Source organism: Eucyclogobius newberryi, unplaced genomic scaffold, assembly GCF_026437365.1.
Source record: "Eucyclogobius newberryi isolate DKJ021-1_F unplaced genomic scaffold, fEucNew1.0.hap1 SCAF_1, whole genome shotgun sequence".
NCBI classification, from domain to species: domain Eukaryota; kingdom Metazoa; phylum Chordata; class Actinopteri; order Gobiiformes; family Gobiidae; genus Eucyclogobius; species Eucyclogobius newberryi.
In genome coordinates, this window is record NW_027315723.1 from 38,881,606 (window position 1) to 38,902,044 (window position 20,439).

The following is a 20,439-nucleotide window of genomic DNA, read 5'->3' on the forward strand; positions in this document are numbered from 1 at the left end:
TAAAATGCGCCTGGACATATGGCAGGGAGCGAGCAGGCTGAGTCCTGGCCCACACCTCCGCCTCCCTGCAAGACGCTGCTCTTTAGAAATTACCCACGATGCTTGGCGGCAGTACCACGCAGCAGATTGGAGAAGATAGCATTGGTTGTTATCTTTGCAGAGGCAGCAGAGTTTGATATGATCTCTCTCTCTCGCCTCATTGTTCTGCTGCTGTTGCTCGTCTGTCTTTGCTCAAGTCTTTGCTCAGACGGAGCATTAGACTGGACACCTGCTCAGACTGGTCTCACTGAGGACGGACATGGGATGAAGGCCATAACCTCAGAGCTCCCTGTCAGTGGGGAGGAATGATGTGCTGGCATGAATAATGGTGGGTCACTGAGTTCACATTAGAACTGCAAGATCACAATTTGAATGGACACAAAGGTGTTTTTTGAAGTACTATAATTTCCTCTCCAAAAAAACAAAATATTCTGTCAACCTTACAGTGCCTGACAATAGTTTAACAGTCACTGATTCTCTATCTGTGGTGCACAGGGTGACAATCTGTCCCTCTTTTGGTCGCTCTCCATAGCCATTTAGGCCCCTGGCCCTCATCCCATTTATCTAGAGAATGTTCCACCTTTTCTGTGGTGCCACATTAAAGCTCATTTTCAACAGTAAAATAAAGAAGTACGTGTTTTAACCTTTCTAACTCATTCATAGCTCTCACAAATCCTTGGCACATATATTGCATCCGCTAAGTATTTTTCCACTTTTTGTTATGTTACAGCCTTTTTCCAAAAATGATCAAATGTATTATTTGCCCCATAATGACAATGTGAAAGAAGGGTGTTAGAATTCATTGCAAATTTATAAAGGATAAAAAAATATATGAAATACAAAAAGCTCATGTACATTAGTATTCAAAGCGTCTACTGATCATCCTTTCTTCTACAACTTGAGTGGAGTCTTAGATGACTTGTGTATCCCTGGTAACCAGTTTTTTGTAACGTTTTGTCTGAATTTGAAGCATTTTGCTTGTCCTTTTGGTGCTTTAGATGTTAAAACATGAGGCAAATATTATAATTAATTTATTGTTGATCTATATAGGAAATTGCTTACACAGTATTTAAGTTATACAAAAAAAATGATTTTGAAAGAAAACATAACTTTCCTACCATGGGCCATCACTGGACAAATGAGGGATTACATGGAAAAAGTGAAAAGTACTAAATTCTCCTGATTATCATAATAACATTGTCACTTACCACTGATTTCAGTTTTATAACCCACTGCCCACCCTATTTTTGCTCCCCTCTGATGATGTTACTATGATCTCCTCTTTCCCTAATACGTCCATGTATGAAGCTTAGGGCTATTCCTGTCGCCCAGCCCGCACTCCGCTGATAGGAGAGCATTTATATGACCACCACTCATCGCTCCCAATTAGAAACAACACTAAACACTGCTATTCTAGGCCTGTTCCAACAGGGAGATCATGACCTCTCATCACAGAGTTTCCCCAGACACTAAAATGAAGAGTAAATATAGGTCCCAAACACGTGTAGGACACAGATAGTGGATTGCGCTCCCTGGGTGTCTCTGGTCTAAGTTTGCATGTTGGACTGGCTGCTGTGGTACTTTGACAGGGAACAACAGAGAAATTATTACGAGTGACAAGTGATGTTTACAGATATTTCACTATATTTGATCAATATCTTGTAGACGGAGCCACCTGCTTTTCTTTGTGGAGAAAAGCAGCTCTGCCTGTCAAAGCTCTGCCTTGAAAATGGGATTAAACTGTGAATCTCCATGGAGACAAGCAGCTTGCATAAGAAAGCTAGTTTATTAGGTATTTTTTTTGCAATCAAAGTACCTGCAGTTGAATAAATGCAAGATTATGAAATTTCTTGCCAACTTTCAAAGCAATGGCATAACATATCCATGGAGACAAGCAAGTAATAGATGCCCCCCACTAGAAAAGTTACATAGTGACCCTTTAATCTACTTTGCTGACATTACAATTATTCACAAATGTACAGTACTTTGGTAAAAGTAATGTCCTCGTAGGCCATGTCCTGCCATTTCAGTTTCAGCATTAGCCACTTCAGCTTCCCCCTCTAATAGTGACCTAACACCAGGAGAATTGTATCATATTATGAACATCTTTGAGTGCCTCTAAATCGCTTTATAAATGGGACCTTTTACCAGTGAAATTGTTGACGTTAGACCCAAAATTGCATGTGTTAGGGTTAAGGCATTTGGAAGTAGAAGTTGCTGAAAATGGAAGAAAAAAGACAGAAACCTGGAGACCGGACCAAACTTGAAGCCAGTTTATTTCAAAGCGCTCAAGTTGAAGTTACAAAAGTACAGTGCTTCGTTTTGGCAACATCTGGAGGAGTAGAAGTAGTTGTAGAAGGAGAAGAGACGTTAGTCCTTTCAAGGGTTCTCTTTTGAGCGTTCATGCAAAAAGGTGTGGGAGAAGGCCTCCGATATAATAGCACCTTTTGTGGAAAAAAATAAATCCTTTTGTCCATATAGTCAGTGCAAAAATAGTCAACATTATTATATACATACATAGAAAATAGAATATATGCTTACTGTGTTATTTTCACCTCTGCGCTGTGAAATATTACTGCAGGAATTCATCATGTGAATTGTGCATGTCCGGGATTACATAAAGTAAAATAAATGATCCGAATGACACAAAAACATACAGATTTGAGATGTTCAGTGTAATTGTGTACATTTTTCAGTTCTAAATCAAGACTTGCTAGCTGTGAACCAACCACCGCAAACTACGATGGCAAAGTACACAAGAACGTCCCCAGTTTGATTCCCTGTGGGGCGTTTGTATGTGGAGTTTGCACCAAATTTCTAACTATCACAATAACAATTCATAACCACATGGATTTATTAAGGACAATATTGTGTTGTGTTTTATCTATAGCTTTAATTCAACTTACATACTTCCATTTCCAGCCACTGCAAGTATGGCATTTTTTTGGCACATTTTTGATGGTAATTAATGCCTGTAAGTCAAAACCTATGACACAATTTGAGCAAAACCTTTTATCTGGACATTTCCGTTTTGCAGTAATCTTCTTAAACGTTTGTCTAATTTTCTTGGCTCAATATCACTGCACAAATCCCCACATATTTCACAGCAGTAATAGCACAAACAGCACATGAATGGCCAGTGACCTTCACAGGCCAAAAGCACACCAAGCCCTATACAATACAACATTTGTTAGACCTTTACATAGAAACCCATTGACCACACACAGTTTCTTCTTTTAAAACGTAGCTTCTTTTTCTGTCTTTGTCACTTAACAAATATAAATCACAAGCTACAAATGTGCATGAATATTGTGGAGCACCGAGTGAGACAGCAAGGTAAACGGCAAGATCTAAACACTACATTAGAACTTGTTAGAACTTCAAAAGAGCAATCTGCAAAGTCATTCTTCCAAAACAAAACATAGTTTCAAGAAAAGAGCCTGCTATACCGTATTTAAATTGCATAGCGAGGATTTGCACTGAATAGATGTAAATTAAGTACACATTTTTGGGCCAACCTCTGTTTTACGATCCTATCATTTTCATTGTTCAAGCTTTAAATAGTATAAACCCTGCGACGAGCTGGCCCCTGTCCTGGGTGTGTCCCGCCTAAGGCCCAAAGTCGCTGGGACACGCTCCAATCACCCGTGACCTCTAACTGGAACAAATGGTAGAAAATGAATGAAAGTTTATCCCCTTTTGCTAAATTAAAATGGACTAAATAAATGGGAAATATATTGTAAATCAGCACCAGTACTTAGTTTCACAGAAAACGATTTGGTTAGGTCTTTGACGCCCCCTGCTGACAACAGCTGGGAGTGAAGCCTTTTAAAGCGACAAATTAGCAGCATGGCTATTGTCAACATGCTAACAGGAAAATAGTGTTTCGTAGCGATTGAAATTATGACAAATTGTCTTTTGGGCTTTAAAAACAGAGGAGGACTTGATGTAGACATTGTTTACATAAATATAATTGCCCATTTATTTATTTTTTTTATTTATAAGGATTACTCAAACAGACTTGAATGAAAGAACCATATTCTCCTGCTAGCTTTTTGATATTAAGCCAGGAAAAACATGATAGCAATCTTTCAGAACTGAATTGATCATATTAGACCTTTATTTACGTTCTTCTATTCTGTCTTATTTTGATGCCATCATTAGTGCATGTCTTCTGAGCTACAGTAAGTTGATTTGTGACGCAGGATCTAGCTTCAAACACACCACAGGACACAGCATTACATAATGGACACTGCACCTCGGGGCTTTCTGGCCACTTCCCATGCTCGCTCAGCAAATCACTTACTAACCGCACAGCTACATTAAATGCTCTTTAATTTATGCATTCTACTCAGGGTTAGTCGTGGTCTGTTTATCCGTAGCATGGCTCAGTTGTGCCATGGAGTCAGAGAGCTGGATAGAGGCACTAACAGCATGTGGCAGCACCAAATACAAGGAAAAAAAAGTATCATCATCTGTTGGAAGAATTAAGCAAAGTTCAGGGTCGTTTGAATTTTTTTCACCCTGTAAAAAATAATAATAATAATAACTTGTGTAAAAGTTTGTTTTGTTTTTGTCCAAAATTTTACTTTTCACTGTCATGAACTGAAATGCATTGAGCTAATGAATAAAGAACATTACAATTTGGATTTTTGCTTTGATTTGAAGAGTCAAATGAATTGTCCAAACTTAAATACATTAAAATACACCAAATTAATAGAGAATCAAAAGAGAATCAAGCAGAAGAATTCCCTCATTGTTCACTACTATAGCCCTGTTCAAAATATTAATAATTCAAAATGTACTTTCTTCTGATAACAGCAAAGCGTATAAAAGCTTGCATGGCTCTCTGGTTATATATTCATGGTATATAGCCTATTGCTAAAATATGTTTTTTTTTCAAATATATATATATATCAGTGAGAACTGGCAAAAACATTAAAGCATCCTTCGAAAAACAAGATGACAGTCGCCTAAATTTTGTGAATCAAATTAGATAAAAATCCAAATCAACAGTGGGACGCCTTTAAAGCTTGCATTTAAACCTGTAGTTATTCAATCTTCAATCATTTCTTTTCAAACTAATACAGAAAGTAAAGGGAATGTATTGTTCATTATTGTCCCCGAAGGGAAAAAGGTCTTCTGTATTCGACCCAACCCCCAATGCTACTTGCGACCTGACAGGAGCAGTGGGTGACCGGGAAATGGATGATTCAAACACTAGAATTATCGTACGCTAAATGTGTAGTATAAAACCAAATTCAAATGCAAGTTATGAAGGCAGCCTTTACCTCACCCATACCCCCCTAAACTACTCCAACATCTCACCAGTGAAAAGCCGGCCCTGTTCTGTAAAAGTCACCATTATATACAGATAAATCATCAGTTGCATTCCACTCTTTTAAAATTATTGCACAGTAAAAGCCACAATTCGGGCTGGTCAACCTCATAGACCCCTGTATAAAAATAGAGCAACATACACACGTCAAATATTAAGTACTCGTACATATATTTTATGTTTTTAGACAGGCACTGCCATGGCCGCTCCTAGTCTGACTCCCCAGACAGAGTTTTTGTGTCAGTAATTGCCCTTTAGGAAATCTTTTGTCAAATGTTTTTTCCTTCCATTTTCTTGGGCCACTTTGTCCGCCTTTGTGTTAACTGCAAAGTCTGAAAAATGACCGATTTTTTTGTTGTTAAGGGCATTTTTTACTTAATAGGTTGCATTCACATGATGTCGTAACATTCGAAAGAGCTTTTTGTTTGGTTTTTGTAGAGAATAGCTGAGAATTCTGAAGATTTGCAGTAATAATGTCATGGTTTATGGTTAATATCTGCAATTACTAGGCTTACAAGAAACAAAAACTGACATAAAGTTAGATGTATTTGTGCAACTACAGCAGTCAAAAATGCACAGTTGTTATTGTAGGCTGTGGGGGGAAAAAACACTACAAAACCAAGCAAATTTGTGGATTCTCCTTTTCGATATTAATTTAAAAAACAAGTGATCCTGACTTTGCTCTCCATCTGACATAATCAAATTCCACCACATGAACGCAACCTCACTTTTAAACAATCGTCTCTACCCCTGTCAGCTTTGGCGCGAGGATCCTCGGTGTGATGCCGTTGTTGAGGTCCTCTTCGAACTCCAGCAGTTGGCCCATGAAGTTGAGGTTGGGCGAGATGATGGGCCGGCGCGTCTTGACGTACTTGTAGGCGTCGGTCATGGTCATCCAGGTGTGCTTCATCAGGTAGGCGATGACGATGGTGGCCGACCGCGACACGCCCGCCTGGCAGTGTATCAGGAGGCCCATGCCCGCCTGCTGCGCTTCCTCTGTAACCAAAGAGCACTGTTTGACTTTGAACAAACCAGATCAGCGTTTTCCTGGGTGGCAGAGGCTCAGTGGTTAAAGGTTCACCACGTTCTGCTGAAGGCCATGCCATCTGCTCGTCTCCATGATGAGGTTGTTATTGTGTCTCATGAATGCTCCACAGTACGGCATTATACTTGAAGACTATGCGACTGTACCAAACCATTATTACGGCTTTTAAAATCTTATTTCATGATTGGTTTGAGTAAAGAGTCTAGTGTTACTCAGACCTGTTGTTAAATTAAAACCAATTTTCCTGTTCGTTGTAATCAGAAAGAGCCAGTTTTTGTAATATCTTTAGCGGCAGTTCAGTGGTTCAGTAGTAAGTTTGAGTTTACTGGTTTCCCTGGTGATGAATGAATGAACATTTTATTTGAACATGGCCAATTACTTTGGTTTGAGAATGAGTCACCGCTGTTTTCAAGGTCCTTACCCGCATGATACACGGAGAGGCTGTTCTAAGCCAACACACAGGAGGCATTTATTTAAGTGGCGCAATCTTAGATAATTTGATTTATTTCTTATTTGGATTTTTAATTTCTTGGTCATTCTGAACCCATAAATATACAGACTATCTAGAGTAGACTCATTTAGCAATTGTTTTTTGAAAATATTTCTCCATATGAGCCACAATACGGATGAGAAGAAAGTGAGCACTGATGAGCTGCTCAAAAACTCCCAAATAAAAGGTAGCTTACATGTTTACTATGCCCCGGTCCACCATTATAATACAATATTATTACAATTACAATTAGGTATTACATGTCATTTGAAAATTTGAATGGGTGTAAATCTATACAATAATACTATTTGAATGCACTGGCAGAAGAGACAGCTTTAAAAACTAGAAAACAAGGGCATAGGGAATTTTAAATTCTGATCGAGAAATTTAACTAAATTAGGAAGACTACTCCAGATCTAACCTATAGCATAAGTTTAAAAGAAGGTGCAAAAGTTTGTGATTACTACCAGAAGAAGCGTGCATACTACATTTTGAGAGCCACTATCGATGGAACAAAAACAAAAATGTGTTGATTATAGCAAAAACCATATATCTGCCCCGCACCTATGAACTCGAAGGCCTCCTCGAAGTACTGGCGCAGGTTCTGCTTGTTGCTGTCGGTGGCGGGGAGGCGCTTGTAGACGAACAGCCCGGTATCGTAGTGGTACAGGGGCAGGTGCGTGGTCACGTTGAGGATGAAGCCCACGTTGAGCCGCTGGAGCAGCCGCAGGTCATGGGCGTCCTGCTCGTTCCCCAGGTAGAGGGAGGGCAGGATGGGGGTGAGCTCGGCGCTCTCGAAGTCCGGCGTGGAGGGCATGGGCAAGGAGTGAGGTAGCGCCCCTGTCAGGCCGGAGGAGGAGGCGCAGGGGCCGTCATGCAGAGAGTGCTCACACAGGTTCTCGTGGCTCATCCGGAAACAGCTGAGGCCTCCTGGGATAAAAAAGAGAAAGCGGTGAGCGTTGGACAAATCACTGTATTTTAAAGTTGGAACATATTCAGCTTGAAATGTAGCCTCTCGTTCTTGTCTACAGCATTTAATAGAAAAAAACATTATTATATATTATTATAACATTATATTATATTATTATTACATATTATTATAGTATAATAATATATATATATAAAGTTCTTTAGAGTGTTTTTTAAACTTCCTATAAGTTATCTGTCCTTTTCCTCTGTATCTACCTGCATTGCAACAATGAAATTTCCCCATGTGTGGACAATAAAGGAATATCTTATCTTAATATATATATTATATATATATATATATATATATATATATATATATATATAACAATAATTTGTTTGCACATAAAATACATGTATTTAACACTAATAAAATATTTATAATAACTTAATCACAAAATCCTAATTCAACAAAACAAACAAAAAATTTGAAAAAATGATTATAAATGTATTATATACCTCCCCCTTAAAAAGCTGGTTAGTTTACCAGTAGAGCTGGGTTGAAAAAATCGATTTTCCAATTTTTAATCGATTTGCTTATTAATGACCAATTATCGATTCGTACGTCCAAAGATCGTTTTTTTTTAGAAAAATTAAAAAATATATATATATATATATATATATATATATATATATATATATATATATCAATTTTTTAAAACAAAATTGAAAAATGCTCAACGTTTACATTTTATACTTCCAGTTTCAGTACTGGCAGTGTGTGGGCAGTTTTAAAATAAAAATGCTTTTGGTAGCAACCGCTTTTGGGTGAATTCTTAATTATTTTCAAGCATAATAATAATGCACTGGTTAGTGTCCCAGTAGAATCCACTGTTGCAGATGTAGTCACCTCAATGATGTCCTCCATCTATTGTTCTGAATTATCTTTCTTGAAGGTAGATTGACCCTTAAAACCTTTTCAGTCTTCCAGCCATCAGTAACTACCAATACTTGTAAGATTTTGCTGTTTAATATTGATATAATACTAGTTTTAATATGTTGCTTCTCTACACAGTCATGAAGTGAAGGAAACGGTTCAAATACATTTTTCATTTTTAATAACATTAACCCCCGGATCGAATCGAAATCGGATCGAATCGGATGGAATCTGAGAAAATCTGAAAAAATCGATTTTGAAACGTAAAAATCGGAATCGAATCGATTCTTGAAATTTGAATCGAAACCCAGCTCTATTTACCAGGTTATTGCCTATATATGTATGCACATGTATGTACATGTAAATATGATGTATGTAAAAACAATAAATTTATATATATATATATATATATATATATATATATATATATATATCGAGGTCTGGGACGTGAACGTGAGAGCCACTATCCAGGATGAAACATCCAAGATCCATAAGTACATCAAGGACAAGGCTCCTAAAGATGACGTGGTCAGTGAATGTCTCAGACAATGGGGAACAGAGGATGACGAGGTGCTGGAGGGACCATCATGGGAGGACAAGCCCCTACATGGGATGTACCAGCGGAACATAACTGAAGAGGCTGATATCACGAAATCCTACCAATGGCTAGAAAGAGCCGGTCTGAAGGACAGCACAGAGGCCCTGATTATGGCAACACAGGAGCAGGCCCTGAACATCAGATCAATAGAGGCCCAGATCTACCACACCAGACAAGACCCAAGGTGTAGGCTGTGCCAAGGGGGCCCTGAGGCAATACCGCACATAACTGCAGGGTGCAAGATGCTGGCAGGGACAGCATACATGGAGCGCCATAACCAGGTGCCTGGCATAGTGGACAGAAACATATGCGCAGAGTATGGGCTGGAGACCCCAAGGACAAAGTGGGAAACACTTCCAAAGGTGGTGGAGAACGACCGAGCCAAGGTCCTCTGGGACTTCCAAATACAGACCCGGTGATGGTAATGGTGAACCAACTGGACATAGTGGTGGTCTTAAGGGTCAGAGGAAAGCCGTGGTGGTGGACATTGCAGTACCATGGGATGGTAACATCCAGAAAAAGGAACATGAGAAACTAGAGAAATACCAAGGCCTCAGAGAGGAGCTGGAGAAGGCCTGGAGCGTGAAGCCGGTGGTGCCCGTAGTGATCGGAGCACTTGGGGCAGTGACCCCCAAACTGGAGGAATGGCTTTTCTGGACATCTCGGTCCAGAAAAGTGCAGTGCTAGGAACAGCAAAGATACTGCGCAGAACCCTCAAGCTCCCAGGCCTCTGGTAGAGGTCCCGAGCTTTAAGGGGGGAAAATAGAGACCGCCCGCAGAGGGTGAGGAAGAGTTTTTTTTATATATGTATTATAAATATAAACAAATTCACAGTAACAAGATTTCAGGGGCCAGTTTGTCGCAGGGATAACACAGAGACATAGACACACAGACAACCAGTCACTCTCACATTCATTCACTAGGACTAATTTAGAGTTTCCAATTTTGCCTAATTATATATACTTACATACAATATATACACACACACACACACACAAAAAACAAACATCTAATCTTCAAATAGAAATCATTGACAATTGAGTGTGATATATACATATACCATACTGTATGTACTACTGTGAGTCAAATCCGATTGAAACCAACGTATTCACCTCGAGAGCAGCAGTGACTCATGCCTACACCAAAGGAACAGTTCTGTGTAATAAAATCACATTGTTCAGCTACAATGTCCAATTAATTTATCGGTAGTCTGTGGCAACCAGTGCTATCAAACTTACGGCGAGGCAAAAGTAAGGTCAACATAATGACAAACGCAAGGCATTAATGTGTATAATGTTTGATATAGTATGTATTATTATGTATTATAATATGTTAATACAAGCCCTGTGTTTGCATTTGTATGGAAACAGTTGATGATATAAATATTTCACTCAAAGACATAAATAATCTAGGATGTGAGATGTTTTGACAAGCTCCAATTTCTATCTAGTTTTTATGTCTCTGGTCACAATAGCTGCCAAGCATAGCTCTGTAGGGACATGTGACTGTCTTTGACTTACTAACTAAAACAGTAACATGCAAAGACATTATTTCATACAGAACACTCCGAGAAAATGTATTTTTCTTTTACCATTGCAGCAAATTATGGCAATATATGGCATGGTTTTTTCACAGCACTGGAAAATCAGCCTCCTAAGACACTCGATCTCCTCATCTTCACTATAACCAATACTTAAGGGCTCTAAAAGAAACAGTTTCCTTCCAAATCTACCATCATTTTTCTTTCTTCTTCTTCTTTTTTGAGCTCAATTCATACACAAGGCAATTCAAAGTGCTTCAACAACATTCAATAAACTATGCATTGCAACCCGCTCATTTTTAAGTTTTGTTTCTCATGTACAGTATATCGTCTGTATTTTATTCACTCGTGACTTCACTCCATGTGTTTATTCTCTGCCGATCTGCTGGGGTGAAGGGGTCAATTCTCACTAAATCTTACAAGGCTAAAAATACACTCTACGGTCTGCCGGGTGCTTCTAATATCTAGTAAAAAAACTTTGTCCGTACAACTTTTAAAAACTGCCACAGCACTAAAGGTTAAAAAGTGAAAACTAAACTTCAGTATTGAACATGCAGTTCTTGGTGTCAGTGCAAAGTCAATATGACCCAATATTTTAGACATTACAAAATCCACCCACACAAATTTGTAACCCATGTATTGACACTTTAATGAGGAGAAAGTAAATATACTGTATGTTTACTACTACAGCATTGCCCCTATTGCTGCAATAGATGTTAGTACTATTACTAATGTAAAAGTAGTAAAAAGTGTAATATTTTCTTCAACAACTACCAAGAAAACATACAACTACCAAATAAACATAATTACTTACTGTATACTTCACTGTACAGCCACCAAAACCAGAACTGTTACTGCTACTTTTACATCTCCTCAACTGCAATTACGGTAAAGTACTGCAGCTAATACTAAAATTCATTTATAAACTGAAAGTATTAATGCCACTAATTTTACAAGTACCTCCATCACTGTCTATTTTTTTTATAAGCGTTACTAATTACGGGTGTCAGGTCACAACATCATGTATTGTACAAAGTTGTCGAGACAATTTTAGAAGCAGAATTTAGAATGAAATAAACCTAAATAGTATTATGTAATGTAAGTAATGAAGAGTTTGTATTATGTTTATGTTACATTAACTTTACTTAATCATTCATAAAGTTTGATTTGATTTGATAAAGCTGGTCACAGAATAATGTGATGCTGATTAAACAATGTGGATGAAAGAAGTATAAGGCTTTTATTATTATTTGGTCAAGGTGTTGTGAATAATGGTGAATAATTGGCAAACTGTGATTTTCACAATGATCAATATTGTAACATCTTTACTACTAATGAATGTCACTACAACTTTGCCACGGGAAAAAATTGTCTCATTTTGAATTAAATTGAAACATTTTCTTGGAGGTAACGTAAAATGTACTTCTTGTGTGTACTAGCAGCTGCGACTAGAGTACACGTTGGCTGTCCTACGTAGGCGAGTCCGTTTCCACCACAGTCCTATTTGAACCACAAAAGATGAGGCTTTGAGAAATCCCCTCCATAACCAGTGGTGAACAGTGGCCCTAAAAACGTTTATGATGCCCCGGTGGACTTCTGCAAATAACCCACCCGCTCGCACCTGTTTGCCACGATTACCCATGATGCCACTGGGTTCTATTTGTGGTGAAGGCTGGTGACACACATATGACTACATTGTTCCCAGTGGTGGCTGATGTCACGGTCTTGGTACTTCGTCCGGTGGTCGCACAGCAGGAAATAACAACAGACTCCAACGTAAAGTTGAGTTCATATGAGATAATAACAATAATTCCCAGTCACATTCATGTTTTAGTCCCATTTGGATCAGTTTCGACATATTTTACAGATGATTTAGGGTTTGTTATCTGACAAAGATATCTTGGTTGAATGAAGACGTACTAAACTTATTTCCTATCATATTACCATATATCTGCACTCACAAGACCATAAGCTCATGGGATTTCAAACAAACAACAATATATACAAAGAAGTACTAGTAACAACATGTTTATATATATATATATATATATATATATATATATATATATATATATATATATACATATAAAAATGTAAAATATGTAACAATTATTTTAATAATTGAATAGTCAGTGAATATTTTTTGATGTATATATTTTTTTAATCAAACCATTATTTCTACGGTACATTGACACTTTTGAAAAGCATATATACTGTATTTTCCACACTATAGGGTGCACTGGATTATAAGGCGCACTGTCAATGAATGGTTTATTTTCTATAATTTTTCATAATATATATTTATGAGGCGCACCGGACTATAAGGCAAATTAAGCTAAACAAAACGTGTACCACACAATATCGCTTCGAGGTCAGTGAGCACAACCAGAATTAATCCATATAATGTTGCACTGGTTTATAAGGCGCACTGAAGTTTTTTGAGAAAATTAAAGGCTTTTAAGTGTGCCTTATAGTGCGGAAAATACGGTAGGTTGAAATATTATGAGTGAGGGTTTCTTGATAGAGAATGTTTATGAAAAAAGTGCATTATCTATTATCTATGACAATTATTTTTTGACCTTTTGATTTAATAATGTTGCAGTCTTTGTTATAAAAGGTCTTTTTCTGTGTCTTTAGAATCTGCATAGACAAATCATTGCAGCTCTAATCCTTTCCTTAGCTGCTGTTCATATTATTAACCAACCAAACTCTAAAGAGGACCTAGATTGTTTTGGAATTTCTTCAAAGATTATATGGAATAAAAACAAATGGTGAGCGACGCACTTCTAGGGATCCACAACAAATGGCATACAGTACATTCATCCATCCACTTCATGGATGAGGCCAAGCAAAATTGAGCAGAAAAGTTACTTGCAAAGTAAATCAAGAAATATAGAAGGCAGTAAATGAAAGCATCCGAGGCACTTTGTAGTGCTGAAGAACATAAAAGGTCCTTTTGACTGCAGTCTACATTTCCTCTACTCATGAACTATATATTTGAGATATGGAGTTATGCATTGCTCACCTGTTTTAGAAAATGGCACCAGTGTCTGGAGTGAGATGACAGATTGATCATAATTGAATGTCCAGAAGCAACATATTCCAGTACGCAGTGAGCCGTGAACTGTGGCACTAAAACATAAATAAAAAATCTCTATCCATTGGTTTTTAGAAATATGTGAAATTAGGACTGTTGCTATAGAGCCATGAACAAATTAAAACTAAATATTATATATTTGAATGGGAAAAAGTCCTCAAAATGTTGGATATAAAGGGAAGTTGAAACCTATGAATACTCTGGCCTTGGACGGTTCTGTTTATTAGCTTTCCTCCAAGTCATATATTTAATTTTATAATTTAAGATGCAAATATTAAGATTTCGGATTATGAATAAAGGCAACTTTCCCATGTTAAAGCCAACATAAGCATGTTTTTTATGTTTGGTTCCTTATCATCATTAGGAACTGTGATATATTTTCGCGTTATCGTCAGTAATTATAATTAAACCAGACTTTGACCTGCTCCTGTTACTTTCACATCTTTCTGGGTGTCATTTGTCCCACTATCGATCTCAAACAGGAGTTTGTTTTGATCCTGAGCCTCAAGTGCATCTCAACTTCCTGGTCACTTCCTAGTTTTGTTCCGCTCTCTGGTTTGTTTGTATTCACAAACGCCAGAATTCGATTAAAAAGGACTGAGACCGACCTGTCCAAGAGACTGACCTTTCTGTCAGCATACATAAGATTAAGACAAGTTTGTGGAGACAGTACTTAACAAATAATGATAATATTCAATGTTTTTGAATTTTTTTTCAGCCTACAAATTGCATTCAAGCTCTAGAATTTGATAATATCATAATCTCAGATGGAGGCAAGTGCCACTTTTCCCTATTGATTGCATCGTATATAAAAAAGGATAATTCACAAATATAAAACCTGACCTCTTAGTGACTACCGGGTAGATCTAAGAACTCATTGTATTCCAACTAAAATCTACATTTTGACAACATTAATTTTAGCTGGCCTCCATATATCATTGGTGGATGGAATCTTAATATGTCACATGAACAAAATCTATTAAAATAAAAATAAAAAAACACTATACCTTCATTTGGCATTGGTGCGTACTGCTGTCAGAACTGGGAATGAACAATCAAAAAATGAATTAAGCCCTTGGGCATTGTGACTGCTTTGCTAATGCTATATGTATGTCATGAAGTCATTTGAGCGCCTCCCCCACCTAAAGTCCTTCACCTCCCCCCTGCTGGACCCCTGCAGTTCACCTACAGAGCCAACAGTGTCTGTGGACGACGCCATCATCCTGGCTCTCCACTTCATCTTACAGCATCTGGACTCCTCGGAGACCTATGCCAGGATCCTGTTTGTGGACTTCAGCTCTGCATTCAGCACCATCCTCCCTGCTCTGCTCCAGGACAAGCTCTCCCAGCTCACCGTGCCTGACTCCACCTGCAGGTGGATCACTGACTTCCTGATGGATCGGAGGCAGTGTGTGCGACTGGAGAAGAATGTCTCAGACACTCGGACTATCAGCACAGGAGCTCCACAGGACTGTGTACTTTCTCCCCTGCTCTTCTCCCTGTGCACAAACTACCACCCTCATCGGGCTCATCTCGAATGGGGATGAGTCTGTCCACAGGAGGGAGGTGGACCGGCTGGTGTCCTGGTGCAGCAGTCAAATCTGGAATTCAATGCCCAAAAGACTGTGGAGATGATGGTGGACTTCAGGAAAGTCACAACCCCCCTCAACCTACAAACAGAGACTACAGCGCATTGTGCCTCTGCTGAGAAGGTGATCGGTTGCAGACTTCCATCTCTGCAGGACCTGTACGTCTCCAGGACTCTAGGACGAGCAAGTCGGATCAAAGCCGCTCTCACCTTGGACACGGACTATTTGAGCCACTTCCCTCAAGCAGGAGGCTACGGTCCATCCGGACCAGAACCACGCGCCACAAGAACAGTTTATTTCCATCTGCTGTTGGACTCATGAATACTTAACACCTGCCACTTTAACTGCCATTTCCGACCATCTGTACATTTTTGTGTAAATATCTGTGTACATACCCAGACCAAGTTTATGTTTTACCTTATTTAAAGTAAGAGTAAATTATTAATTTATACATGCCTTATTTGCCCCTATAGACATTGCTATTATCATAATTGTATTATTCATATTATTTTATTATTCATCGAGACAAGTTCCTATGTTTTTGAACTGTGTTCAATGACAATAAAACTTTTCTGATTCTGATTCTGATGTTAATGCAATTTGAGAGTAGAAATGCTCAGAACAAGTCAGGTGATGGTTTCTGGACTTAAGAGGTAATTAAGTGATTTCTGAGCTCTCAAGGAAGATGGCTAATGAACAGGATTAATAAAACAAGCATGAATGAAGCAAAATACAACTCCAGGTATGTTTTTGATGATTGACAACATCATGGTAAAAATGTTTCTAGTTTAAGAATAGTATATTCTCTAGGGCAAAACACAAATCCAACCCATGACCTTCTTCCAGCAAAGAAAAAGAGCACTATACCACTATACCACTGCTTCTGCTGCTGCTTTATAGAGTCTTATTTGGACCAGACAAAAACATCCTTTGAGACACAAAACGTAACTGTTGTCATACTGTCATTTTTGGCATGCTATTAAAGCTACCCATTCAATCATCTGTTCAATAGTGGATAGACTATTATAACTACGAAGTGCTTTCAAAATGCTAATTAGCTTGTCCTTAAAAAACCAAGCCATCTCTACATAGATAGTTCTTTGTAAAGATAAATAAATATAATTTTATTTTGTAGCCATCTAGAGCTGAATGCTCACTATGGACAAACCATAAGGAGAAACAAGCAAGATAACTCAAGTCAAGTAAGCCAAAAATAATAAAATTTGGGGATTGTTTTTTTCATGACATTGGCAAATCTGTTCGTACATTGTTAACTATTACTATTATCGTTAACATTTTTAATCACTCAGGAATTGTTGTAATAGTATGCAGAACTTTTGACAATAATGACTTACAAATATATAGAATATGTAAAGATACTCAAATCACTTATAGCATTACTAACTCCACAGTCTGTGGTGTTGGTAAGCTTTCTGAAGCCACAGCTGCCCTGATGAAAGTGAGGCTGCCAATTTACGGCATTGGCCCCTTCGACTACCAGCAATCACTCACACAGCACATTCATACGAGGCAGTACACTGGTCCAGTTCATAGTGCTGAACTTCTGCACGGTGGAAGAGCACTCTATTAATTTATCATCTGACTAATGACAAGCAGTATTAGTACCAATATTAGGTTATTAGTAGAGAGAAGACTAAGAATTCCATTTTGTTAGTTATACAAACAAACGGGTGCGAGTGTTGGACCAGCACTGAAACAAAATATTAGATTTTCTGAATAGTCAACTCGTCAAACAATGATTCCATGGTATGCTGAACAACCAAAGGATAAAGCAATCTAGTCCAAATCATATCGCTTCATTTAAGCAGTAATCCTCTTCTGCAGCTTTCAGGTATCTGAATGATTTATGTGCCCAGATGTCAACTTAATGCATATAAAATGGTGGAATTTATTTTCTTTTCAAAGTGGAAAGCCTACTTAGGTCTGGAGCTAGCCATGGCAATGAATCTTCCAAGAAGTACATGTCAAACACTAATAGGCACAAGTTTGTCCCTGTGTAAACGAAAAATGTGGGCCATGTGAAATGAAAAGTAAAAATGAATAAGAGGAAGAAGGAATGTTTTATTGAGGAGAAGTTGAGCAAAGGCTCATATTATTAATCATTTATGACATCATCGAGGCCTTTTTGAGATCTTATGAAATATATGTTTTATTAATGTAATGTGAAATGTGTCCTGAGTTGTACCTTTGAGGACCATGGGGTCCTTGCCCTCCATGCGCAGGGACTCCAGCACCACGTGCAGAGGCTGAGCGGGGCTGAGGCGGTGTGGGTCCATGGTGCTGTCGTCATACACAACGATGTCTTTGGAGAACAAGCCCTTGAAGGAGTCCTGGGCCTCCCTGCAGGACAGCAGGTCCAGCACAGTGATCTTGCCCTGCTGCAGCCTGCGTCGGCTCATCTTGTCAGAACAGTTGATGTGCACAGCTCCACGGATGTGGCTCTTGTTGTACTCCGTGAAGGGCCTGCAGTCGATGATGACAGGGACGGGCCCCACTGGGTGTCCCAGCGGGCAGCAGCTCAGCCTCTTGGCCAGTTCGTTGGCATGCATGAGGCGCACAGAGGGCAGCAGCTTGGGCAGAGTTGTGGTCAGGGCCCTCGGCAGAGCCTTGGGGGTGCTTGGGGCCAGCCCTGAGGCCAGGCTGGGCACACTGCGAGCCTCATGGCTACGGAGCGGGGGCAGCTGAGGGCTGGGGGTCCCACCGTATGAGAGGTTGGGGCTGCTGTGGCTCAGACTGGGACTGTCCCGCTCATAAGTGGTGACAGAGCAGCAGCTGGCACTGCTACATCCACACGACAGAGAGCGCGTGGAGCCCTTGGAAGAGGGCATATACGTGGCCCTGATAGTCACCACTGTGGTGCTGATGAACGTGTGCTCACCGCTGCTGAAGGCGTCCAGGTAACTGGAGTCCAGGGACAGAGTTAGCTCCTGAGGTCGGCTCGGCCTGGGCAGCGCCACCACAATCCTGTCGTCCAGAGGAGAGGGAGGCATGGGGAGGCTGCGCGGGGACACCAGGGGAACTCAACACGCCGCTCCTGCTGGTGCAGGTGAGAGAGAGGAGCACAGGTTAGCAGGTCATCACTGTCACATTTGTGGTTTTCAATGGACAAATGCATTGTAAAATAAGTTGTATCTCCTGTCACATCCCAGTCTTAACCTGATTACATGGTGCAGACTTTGTGCACAGACACAGAGAGTAGAAATTACACGCAACATTTGGTCCAGATGGACTTAGACGAGGGCTTTTTCACTCATGCAAGTTAAGTTTTGTCATGCTATCGGCCTGATGAATGACCTGATAAATCAACTACAGACAAAAGGCTCATAATGTCAATGTATGCATAAAGGATTAAAATTAACCAAATTCATGTTGAGAACATATTCAAAGGTCCATGCAAAATCCTTAAATCGAACCATCTGGTTAATCAGGTTTGACAAGCCATCAAGCATAGACGTCTATTTGTTGAACATGCAAAGTGGTCAACAGCCATGAAGCTAAGCATTAATTGTGTCAACACCTGCAGGGCAACACCCAAAATTGGTAGAAAAAAATGTGTGGCATAATGGCCCTTTATAGGAAATGGCCAGTCATCATTAAGCCCATGTCCAAAACGGTGTGTGACAGTGCGTGTAATGTGAATCATACACGCAATAATATGCAATAACGTAATGTAGTGAGCAGCTCAACCAAAACTATATCAAACCCACTGCATCAATGCTACACGCTGCAGTTCTTTAGAAGAAGAAAAAAATCAGCAAAGAAAGCCCCTTGGCAATTTCCTTTTTTATTTATGAATGGCTGGGAGCTTGCTCCATCTTAAAAGGCATGTCATCTGGCGTGTTATGTAAAAAGCGCAGCTGTTTGGGGAGCAAGAGAGGTACAAATCATTGATGGCAAATTCATTCAAGAAACCCGGCATGAGGACGTGAGCCGAATGTAATGTCCGAGATTTTAGCTTTCTTGGAGACGAAAGACACTGTCCAATGCTGCCAAACCTCGACAACCGTGATCAAATAAAAGACACTGAATAACCATGCGTGTTGAAACTTTAAATTGATGCGGGAATAGCCTCGTAACGACATGCTAGACACTCAAAACTACGCACGTGTCCAAGTTGTAACGCATAATGGCACAAAATGGTTTTGAGTATACATTGTACATGATTTCATTCGCCCCGGCTGTGTTTTGGTGAGCGCGCTCCAAAGTTGGCATCTTACCGGGAGTGTAGCCTACTGCTGCCGTGGACTGGTAAAGACGGTTTTACGGTGTCCGCGCGTTAACGACGACGTCCCCATTCAGTCACTGCGTAAACGGTAGCATTATGTAGTAGTTTTTGGTATCCTGAAGTGATCCGAGGGACGCGTGCCAGCCTCCGCGGCGCTGGCGGGATGGATTGGCGGTGTGGCGAGCCAATGCAGCGCTACATGGATGTGAGGGAGGACAGTGGGATGGGGACGTGCTCCAAACGGGGAGGGCGGCGAGCGAGCGAGCGGAGAGGCTGCAGGGGGCGGGGTCACGGCAGACACGCCCCGCCCAAATATGCACGGATGATGTCACTGAGAGCCAATCACGGGGCACGGGGGGGGGGAAGATGAAATACGGAATCAAAAATAATAGATCCATGGCTAAAAAACATAAATAGTTGATTGATAGATAGTTCCAAGTGATTTATTTAAGGGTGTAATTTGGGTGCACAGTGGCAAAGGCGGTTAGCGCTCTTGCCTCCCAAGAAGGAGATCATGGGTTCGATTACCGGACCAGACTAACGTCACATGATCTCTCTGGGTGGAGTCTGCATGTTCTCTCCGGGTTTCCGGCTACCGTCCAAAGACATGCATG

The 20,439-nt window shown here is 39.8% G+C and overlaps 1 protein-coding gene across 2 annotated transcripts; it reads right to left on the minus strand.

The window, feature by feature from the left end:
* Positions 1-2,297: 2,297 nt before the first annotated feature.
* Positions 2,298-20,055, minus strand: dusp10 (dual specificity phosphatase 10). Of its 2 annotated transcripts, none has more exons than XM_072445865.1 (4): positions 19,818-20,055; positions 17,786-18,634; positions 7,477-7,842; positions 2,298-6,373 (listed from the first exon to the last, which is right to left on the minus strand). In XM_072445865.1, the coding sequence occupies exons 2-4, from the start codon at positions 18,588-18,590 to the stop codon at positions 6,108-6,110; spliced, it is 1,437 nt and encodes a 478-aa protein (XP_072301966.1). In that variant the 5' UTR covers positions 18,591-18,634; positions 19,818-20,055; the 3' UTR covers positions 2,298-6,107. The 2 variants fall into 2 exon arrangements, with proteins under 2 accessions (XP_072301966.1, XP_072301974.1); XM_072445873.1 differs by having other exon boundaries at positions 17,786-18,637.
* Positions 20,056-20,439: the final 384 nt, after the last annotated feature.